General features: G+C 37.9%; 1 protein-coding gene across 4 annotated transcripts; it reads left to right on the top strand.

The window, feature by feature from the left end:
- The first annotated feature begins 339 nt into the window (after positions 1-339).
- Positions 340-10,090, top strand: TMEM126B (transmembrane protein 126B). Of its 4 annotated transcripts, none has more exons than XM_082627116.1 (5): positions 340-447; positions 2,910-3,031; positions 4,093-4,286; positions 5,354-5,465; positions 6,057-10,088. In XM_082627116.1, exons 1-5 carry the CDS (start codon positions 367-369, stop codon positions 6,238-6,240), a joined length of 693 nt encoding a protein of 230 aa, XP_082483242.1. In that variant the 5' UTR covers positions 340-366; the 3' UTR covers positions 6,241-10,088. The 4 variants fall into 4 exon arrangements, with proteins under 4 accessions (XP_082483242.1, XP_082483245.1, XP_082483244.1 ...); XM_082627119.1 differs by having other exon boundaries at positions 376-412; positions 6,057-10,090; XM_082627118.1 differs by lacking the exon at positions 340-447 and adding an exon at positions 1,483-1,568 and having other exon boundaries at positions 6,057-10,089.
- Positions 10,091-10,362: the final 272 nt, after the last annotated feature.

The raw sequence follows: 10,362 nt of genomic DNA, 5'->3' as shown, positions 1-10,362 counted from the left end.
AAGGGGCTGGGCAGCTCGGGCCCAGCTAACGGAGGTGCCCTGAGGAGAAGAAAACGCGCAGCGACATCCCTGCGCTCGGACCGCCCCACGTTCCCCTCAGGAGGCGAGAAGAGCGAGCTAGGCTAACAAATTAAAGAGAAGGGAATACGGGCCTGGCAGGGGGGCGGGCCCATGGGAGTCTGGACCTCCTGGAAGCCAATGAGCGGCTCCCGTTTCTGGACGCCGGGCCCAATCACAGCCAGGATGGAGGGCGCGGCTTTTGACTGGGTCGGGGCGGGCCAGGGATGAGGGCTAGAGGCATGAGCACCACTTCCCGCCCCGGGAGTTCTGGGTCCCCGCCCACCACTAGTCACGTGAGTCGCCAAAATGGCGGCGCTCGGGCGTGAGGCTGGAGCCGACCAGAGGGCTGCAGGTGTGGTCCCGGTGGGAGTTGGGGAAGCGCCCGAGGTAGGCGGAAACCCAGGGTGGTATGGGCGGTGATTTCTGCAGCCTTAAGTGCTGGCGCACTCTTCTGAAATGATGCGCGTAAAAGGGATTTGAAGTCTAAAGAGAACAGCTCCCAAGTCCATGCAGGGCGCAGTTAAATCTCTGGTTGCTATGAAAAGAGGTGGGGAGAAAGTAGGAGATCTAAAGTTTAGTCCTGATTGATGTAGCCTGTTTTCTCTTGACTCGGGGCCTTTGCATTTTAAATTTCCTGCCATTTTGTCCTGACCTCTGCCTGGGTTGTGGGTTCTGAGGACATGACTACATCTTGCTTATCCGGGGGGCTTTCAAACACCAGGTGAATGTCTGAGCAAATGATGAGTGAATGTTAAATAAAATTCTGAAGGTCAAGTGAAATAATACACATAAAAGCACTGCAAAACCATAAAATATTACTGGTATAATCGTGGTGACCAGTTGAGTGGCCTTGAACTGGTTACTTTTTAGATAAAATGTTAGTTATAGAGAATTTTTTACATTTCAGTACTTGTAAAAATTCTATCAGTATATTTCTCTGCTTTAATAACTGCCTTACAAAAACTATGCACTCAAATATTTGCTGTCCTGTTTCAGTATTGTAGGATCATAATCCTGGATATCTGTGTTTTCTATATATTGAGGTGTAGACGAGGTAGGAAGTTGGTACAAGGGATTACCTGAAAGTTTTCTTTGTGAGGAATAAGGGACTTCAGTGAATTGGATGACAGCAAAACGAAAAGTTTTCCCAAGTTTCTGGTTAATTGTCATGTTACTGACATCTGCTTTCATGTACACTAGAGGGATTAGATATAGAATCTCCCTTAGATTTTGCTATCTTGTCTCTTCCATTTGCCATTTAGATGTCAGAGAGAGGCAAAAGATTAAATCTAGTCTTTGAAAAATTGTAATTTATAAAATATTTTACTTTTTTTTTTCCTGTCCTCCCCAGATATTTTAAAGAAAAAGAACTGGCTTGAGTACAGTTCTTCAATGATGCAGGGAAAGAAACTCGTCCATTATTACTCATTGTTTAATACCATATGAAGATTCAAAAGAGCCTATACCTTCAGGATGTCGATACCATGGATGAATTGGCCTTTCATTAGGTAGGGTTAGGGCTGGTACGTACCACTTATTCAGAAAATGAATATTACAGTGATGTTCAACATGTGTCCATTGACTACCAGCATCAGAATCACTTGGTGTTATTAAAATGCAGATTTCTAGACTTTACTCCTGTTGAATCCAGATATCTCAATAGGGAGCTCAAGAGACTGCATTTCAGATAAACTCGTGATTCCTGTGCACATGAAAAGTTGAGAATCTTACTAAGTCTCTTTTATGTCTTTTATGCTTAACCCTCTCTGATTCTCTTGCCCAGGACTCCTAAAATTTGAGACTTATTAGTCTATGCCCTTGACCATAAATGTTGTTAAAATGGAGAATCATATAAATTGCGAAAGGCATAGATTTAATCTATTCATTGGCTAATCTGGAATCCCATAATGCCAGTATGGCAAAAGATGTAACAAATATTAAGACGTTTCACAGAAATCTGAGAGTCTTACCCAGAGCAAAATATTCAGAAGGGATCCTTTCTGAGGGTCCAGTTTTGTTTTGTTTTTTTTTCAACTACTGGTTTCTGTTAAGATGCTACTGGCCAAACCTCATGGTCCCTTGACATTAGCAACTGTCTATTCATACATCACACTTGAGACACAGGAACTTTCCAACCCTGGAGCCCAGTGCCATAGGTCCAGGCTCCCTGATATACTGCATAGCAATTTCCAGCAAAGGCCCTACTTCTGCCTCAGTAGGGATCTGGATATATATACCTTATATAATCCAAGGTAACCATGATCCACTGCCTCTTACTACGCTGGAATGTGTCCCTCTTTCTGATGTTCTCTCTCGATATTCTCCAAGGCAATCCCTGTTCTCTCCTACCTCTCCAGGAAACTCAACATCATCTCCAAAAGCTCAGGCTTTCATGAGACAGAGGATAAAAATAGTGGTCAACAAGTAGCTACTGTTTACTTTCAGCTCTGAAAAAGCTAGAGCATGGAGAACTACAAAGGGCCTGGCTACCTTCAGGGAAAACTGTAAAGAAAACAAAAAATATCTCAGTAAATTATCCTTCTACAACAAGTCCTCAGGCAAGTCAGCCTCTCTGAACCTTGTTCATCTCATCCATAAAGGTGGAGATGACCATTATCCTACCAATTTCTCAAAGTTGTTATGTGAATCAAAAAGCCATCGTCTAACAGATAATAAGAGCTCACTAAATACTGACTGAATCATTAACAAAGTATATGAAAGCAGATGACAGTACCTGACACTTTTACTAGAGTCTAAATTAAATGTTTTTTAATCTGAATCTGTAGAATTTATAAGATTTAATATTAACATCATTAGCTATTATGGTTCTGGATTTTTGTGTTTTCCAGGACATCAAGATGCCAACATACATATATGGTCAGTCCAGTCCTTCTCTAGGAGATGCAAAACTCAGAAAACCAATGATCATCGAAATCATAGAAAACAAATTTGAATATCTTAGAAAAGAAAAGTAAGAAACTCACCCAGACTGAAAGTCAATAACTTTATTTGCAGATCTTCTGTATTGCCATTGTTTCTAGGTATCTAAGATCCTGTTAACTTTATTGAGTTGGTTATAAAGAAAGCTAATTTTAAAAAAAGAACTGGAGGGAAACATGAGCAGATGAAAATAGTGGTTTGTTGGAATACTGAGACTGGATAATTTCTTTTCTCTCTTGAAATTGTTTTGTTTCTAAAATTGTTGAAATGTTATTTGTGCAATAAACATATTTTAATTAAAAGTAATTAGGAGAACACCATCTTGAGGGCTACTTATATTAATTATCAATTGTAATTAATTTCAGTTTAGAATTTATTACCTCAGCCATAGTGCTGAGCTCAGCAAAAGTGAATACAGATTCCATGATGTACATATAGTCTCACATTACCCTTCTGACTTTTAGATTAATAGAGCTCAAGAATAAAATCAAAGGACGTTGATCTTAGACTTTAAACATTTCTGGATTTAGGTATGAGTCAGAAAAACTAGATCTTGCAAATTTCTTTGGATGAAGTTTTGGAAATCCTAGACAAATTATTTTAAATGTATCTGGACTACTCAAGAAATAGTTATTTTCTAGAAGGCCTAACCAAATGTAAAAAACTTTTTTCAAATGACCTTAAGCAAATTAATTCTTTTAGTAGAAAGAACAGTATTCTGGGATTTAGATAGTTCATAAAATTTGGCTACATTGGAACATATTCATATTTATTTGTGGCCAAAATTTATTCTCTCTTTAAAAGAGCTCCATCTTAGAAGCACTGTATTCTCAGAAAGATAATTATATTGTTCTCTCATTAGAATGCAAGTTCCATGAGGGGTGGAATTTTTTTTCTTTTTTTTTTTTCCGCTTTATTCACTGCCCCACCCTCAGCACAAAGAAAATACCTTTCTTTGTATAGTATTGAGCATAGTAATGCTCAAGAAAACTTTGATGTTGAGTAAATATGTAATAACAAACCCAGGAAAGGATATATCTATTAGAAGAATATTATGTTGAACTTAATTCTTCACTTTGTTTTTCCAATTAGAACTTTAAATATATATGGAACAGTGACCTTTGGAACAACAGCTGGTTTCTCTGGAATATTGGCAAACTTAATTTTCAGACATTGCTTCAAGGTTAAACATGATGCTTTGAAGACATATGCATCATTGACTACACTTCCATTTTTGTCTACCATAGTTTCTTATGAGCTTCTTGTAAGACATGCTTTGTATTCAGGTAAATTTAAATTCATTAACATATAATATATTTATATCTAAGTAAAATTATTCATTAACATATACCGTTGCTACTGCTGATAATAGTCCCTTACATTTGTGTATTTCTTTACCACTAACAAAGTACCTTCACATATATTGTCCTGTTTCATCCCCACAACAATCCTCCTAATCAGCCAGGGCAAGTAGTATTGTGTCTTTTCTTTACAGGTAAGAAACTACGCTGAGACATGTTCAAGTATACTAAGCAGCAGCATGATATACTGGGAAAAAAGGAGGCTTTGGTATACTACATATTTCACTTAAGTTTTGTGACACTGGGCAAGTCATTTAATCTCTGAGACTCAGTTGTCTTATCTATGAATTAGGACTAATAGTACTTACCTCACAGGATTGTTTTAAGAATTAAGATACTGTATGTTGAATGTCTAACATAGTATCTGGCATACTATGGGCTTCTAATGTTATTTCCTACCTCCTCCCCTTACCTTAAGTTTCACAACTAGTAATTGATGGAACCTCTGACCCCTGTTCATCAGGTCCCTGCTTAAATACCTTTTCCCCAGGGAAACCTCTGATTCCCTCAGGTTAAGTTTCTAGATACATTCTCTATTCATTTTACCTTCAAAGCATATGCACACTTAAGATTATTTGTTTAAATATTTGTCTAATGTATTTCTTTCTTAGTAAACTGACCTGAAGGTCAGAGATTGGATCTCTTCTATGTAATACTGTATCCCTAGCACATGCCTGACACATAGACAATATAAATGTACTACCCTAAAATCCAGATATCTGGTCTGCTAGTTTAATATTCTTCACTATGAAATTACTTCTGCAACAGCCATATAAGTAAGAGGTAACTTATCTTTATGTGAAGTATAATAAAAGCATTTTTTAAATGTGATACATTTAGTCTATTGTGCCATAGACTGAATTTCTAATATTCTTTCTACTATTTTGCTATGCTTGAGGACAGTGCAAATAACTACTGTATGAGGACCCAAGACTCTTAATAGTTCTTATCCTGAGTTTTAAAGGGAGATCAAATTTACTTCTGTTTTCTAGGTAACATAAGCCGGGAAAATTGTGTTCTGAGAAGTTCACTGATTGGCATAGTGTGTGGTGTTTTATATCCCACTGCTTTAGCTTTTTCTAAAAATGGACGTCTGGCAGTCAAGTAAGTCCATCTTTTTGTTCCCTTTCTTCCCTTTTTCTTTAATTAATTTATTTATTTATTTTATTTTTGGCTGCTTGGGGGTTTTCTCTAGTTGAGGCAAGCAGGGGCTACTCTTGGTTGCAGTGTGCGTACGGGCTTCTCATTGCGGTGGCTTCTCTTGTTGCAGAGCACCGACTCTAGGCACACAGGCTTCAGTAGTTGTGGCACGCAGGCTCAGTAGTTGTGGCTCGTGGGCTCCAGAGCGCAGGCTCAGTAGTTGTGGCACACGAGCTTGGTTGTTCCGCGACATGTGGGACCTTCCAGGAGGGCTTGAACCTGTGTCCCCTGCATTGGCAGGTGGATTCTTAACCACTGCGCCACCAGGGAACCCCCCCCTTTTTTTTTAATGTTAGTAAACTCTCCTTATTCTTTAGATGCCAATGACACATTTTCATCAAAGTATCATAGTTTCATATTTCAAATAGCTAATTTTAACCTTTTTTGCTATCTACATGAAAGATCTAGAATAGAAATGATCAGTTTAGGAGACATCAACAAATTTTTTATAGAATTTACTTCCAGAGGAAGTAATTAATCCTTTTTCATTTTTAGGTATCATACTGTTCCACTGCCACCAAAAGGAAGGGTTTTACTTTATTGGCTGCTGCTTTGTCAAACAGAGATAAAAGCAATGGTGATTCCTCTTATCCTTCAGACAGCCCTTGGAATATATCATGGTCTACAGCATTATGCAATATTTGAAAGTACACTTGAGCAAACTGTACATGAAGATTAACCAAAGAATGAATGGATACTAAATCAGTATAATGGACTTTTTTATGATGAGGACTTACCTTTTGCCTGGTGTATAGCAGGTGCTCAATAAATATTCAGTAATTAAATAAATGTAGGTTTTGTCTCTGTTTTGTCATTGTATGTGGAAATGGATTTGAGGCCTCAAGGTCTGATCTATACATTTATGTATGTATTCATTCACAAACATTTATTGAGCACCTGCTAGGTCTCAGACATTGTGTTACATATAGTAAGAAATCGTCCTTATCCAGGAAGAACTCACAATTAGAAATGTGAACACATAGCATGAGAGGGTTTGAGAGATATACACATAATTCTTTGGGCACACTGAGGGTGTGGCTGTTAACTACTTGTGCAGAAGGGAAAGCTATGGGGGGAAGGTGACATTTGTCCTAGATTTTGAAGGGGAAGTTGAAAGTTCACAAGAAAGCAATATAGAAATAACATAACAGCCCATTCCTCTACTCTAAACTCTAATTCAGTACACTTACTAGCTCTTCTCATTGACAAATTACCTTCACTGTGCTATTTAAAGAACATTTATTGAGTGCCTATTTGCTATGCATTAATATAGGCACCAGGGGTACGAAAATTCAGTCACTGCCCTCAAGAAGCATAAAATCTAAAGAAAGAGGTCACAGCATGCTTCTTTAAGTCTGCTAGAGCATTCTTGAGCTACATGTTTAGTTAGGGAAACAGGAGAGGAAATGAATGCTGTCTGATGAAAAGAATAAGACACAGAATGGAACCCCGTAACTCATTCTCCTTGTCTTAATCACACTCATCTTGAGATTTAAAGATTTGGTCATCTGAGGCCCCAAGCAACACAAAACAGAAATGGAAGTCTTAACGAGGTGCTTTACAGCATCATATATAACAAACTTAAACACATACACTCTTTTACTAATAAAAAAAAAATGGTTAGTAAGCCTTCCAGCTTTGTATTCTCAGAATAATTCATGATACTTGAGGAAAGGGCAGGCAACTGGGGGGAGAGAGGAAACCAAGTCAAATAGATAACAAGATCAATGGTATTAATATTAACTCTTAAGCAATTATTATACAAGTACATGAATACCTTCTTATTGTGAGATATACAAATGATCCAGAAGTATACAGAGCATGACTTGAAAGTCCCCCTTCACTCCCACTCCGTCCTATTTCTACTCCATTCTCCAGAGGCAACCATTATCAAGTTAGCACATCTTTTTCCTTGTAGTATTCTTTTGTAACTTACATATTTTTTTAATAAATGGTATTATCCATACATATTATACTGGAAATTAATTTTCCCTTCAATATATGTCTTGGAGATCTTTCCGACTCATTATGTGTAGGTCTAACATGTTCTTTTTGGTGACTGAAAAACATTCTTGGTGATTCTAGTATTCACATAGGTGATCCTTCCAACACCCTGGTCTCTCTATCCTACCACTTATTCCCATGGTCATAGTTTAGACCTGTGCTGTCCAATATAGTAGTCATTAGCCATGTGTGGCTCCTGAGCATTTGAAATGTGAGTAGTCTAAATTGAAATATGTAGTAAGTGTAAAATACACATGAAGTTTTAAAGATTTACTATGTAAAAAAGAATATAAAACATCTCAATAATCTTTTGATTACATGTTGAAATGTTACTCTTTTGGATATATTGGATTAAATAAAATACATTAAAATTAATTTTACCTGCTTTTTTTAATCTGGCTACTATGAAATTTTAAGTTGTATACACAGCACATATTTTTATTGGACTGTGTTGCTCTAGACCTTGTCATTATCAATAAATTGAAATTCTTCACATTCTCAATTGTAAAATCCCATATTCTGATCACTACTTCCTGTCCTTCCTGTTTATTCCTTCTCATACCACAATCCGGCATTACTTCAGCTCTACCAGAATCTATAATCCATCAATCCCACTACCTTTTCACTGTCTCTCACCCCCCTCACATCCTTACCATCCTTCTCCAGCTTCAGCCACATCAATCTTTCTAAAGTTTGCCAATATCAAGGAAAAAAGAAAAACATAAAAATGAATCTAGCTAAGGTTGACTTTGAAATAAAGATATTTGCCTCTTGTTTTCTTTTGTGAATTTTCTGTTCATGTCTTTGGCGCATTTGATTTGTAGGTCAAATAAATTCTCTATAAATTCTGGGTATTTTGTTTCTTCATATGCTGAGATAGTAATCTGAGAAATACAGCAAGGTTGATTTAGGTTCACCTCCCTTGCCACCTGAAAGCAGGAGAGATTTGTATCTTACTCCATGACTTCAATTTGCCCTTTTTACAATAGAAAAGGCAGGGAAGTCTATCAATGTTTTCCACTGGCTTTGGAAGCAGTACTTGCCAAAGTGGCTGTAAGAGGCCTGAAAGGAGAAATTAGGGAAAACTTGATCTGGGCCTGAGCCCAAAGGTGAAGCTAGGTGAACCACAGTGAAGAAAGGCAGCAAGTCACTAGAGGCAAGATAGTTCAGAGGTGTGAAGTATAGCCTGGAGCTCCACTATCAAAGTTCAAATCCTGGCCTTACTACTTACCAACGGGATAACTTTTTTTTTTTTTTTTTTTTTTTTTTTTTGCGGTACGCGGGCCTCTCACTGTTTTGGCCTCTCCCGTTGCGGAGCCCAGGCTCCGGACGCGCAGGCTCAGCGGCCATGGCTCACGGGCCCAGCTGCTCCGCAGCATGTGGGATCTTCCCAGATCGGGGCACGAACCCTGTCCCCTGCATCGGCAGGCGGACTCTCAACCACTGTGCCACCAGGGAAGCAACGGGATAACTTTGAACAAGCTATTTCACCTCTCTGCACCTCACTTGCCTCATCTGTAAACTGAGAAATAAAGATTGTACTTACCTCATAGTGTTGTCAGCACTAAATGAGTTAATACACGTAAATCAAAACAGTGGCCAACTCACAGGGAGTCTGTATATGTTACTGCCATTACTGTTGTTCCTGTTGCTCTTACTGCATGCCAGCTAGCACAATCCTTTCCCTAGCCTGTAGTTATCTGTTTAGCATTTTTCTAGGAAAGATTAGAAAGAAGCACAGCAAAGAAGATTCACAAGATATCTTTCACTTGAATAAATACATACTCATTTATTCAACTAATACTGATTCAAGATACAGCATATGAAAGAGATTGTATACCACACGTTGGGCAATCTACCTAACCTTTCTGTGTTTCCTCTTAAAACATAGTAATAACTGCTTTGCAGTGAGGTTATAGAAATGGAACCATACCATACCTGGCCTATAGGAGGTGCTCAATAAATGTGTTTACATTGTCTGTTTTCCCCGATGTTCTCCCTTAGTTATATGTAATGACTAAGATATGGTCCCAACTATGGGAACTTACCTTCTCTCTTGGCTTTTCCCCTGCATTTTCTCCAACTGCCTTAGCCATGTGATTATCCCCCTGCTTTTGTATTTACTGCATCATATTGCATTACTTGCTATGTATTGTATCATATTCATTTTCTTCCTGCCTTTGTACAATTATATTGTCTTGTGTAAACTATTCAGTATTTGAATTTCCAACTTTAAGCAGTAATCTAATAATGAAGAAATGGTATTCTACAGATGTGGCTGATTTCATAGAACTTGTTCACTTACATTCCTAAGCCTCATTAAAAAAATAAAAAAAGATTCTTCCAAAGATACATAACCCATATTCCCCTATCTTCATCATCTTATCCCCACAAAGACAGTCACGCTAACATTAATAAAAAGAATAATTGAATCTTGGTACCCCTGAGTCCCACCAGCTTCACTAAAGTAATGATCCCCAAAAGCCTTCCCAAGATTAGACATAGCAGAAGAGTGGTAAACTTAAAGACACAATATCAACTTCAAAGTAAAACTGAAAAAAAAAACCTAACATAGTATTAGTGAGTAGCCTTATATACCTGTAATTTAAGTCAATTAAGGAAGGGATGAGCAGAAAAATTTTTTTGAAATACTAATGGCTGAAAATTTTCCAGATTTGATGAAATGTATAAAACAAAAGATTCACAGATTTCCAGTCCAAGGTGGTAATACAGGAGACCCCTAAACTCATCTCCTCCCACAAACACACCGAATCTACAGCTACACACAGAGCAATTC

Source organism: Mesoplodon mirus (assembly GCF_964341445.2).
Source record: "Mesoplodon mirus genome assembly, chromosome: 7".
Classification (NCBI taxonomy): domain Eukaryota; kingdom Metazoa; phylum Chordata; class Mammalia; order Artiodactyla; family Ziphiidae; genus Mesoplodon; species Mesoplodon mirus.
The sequence above is the reverse complement of the archived record's forward strand: the minus strand, read 5'-3'. Positions and strand labels throughout refer to the sequence as shown.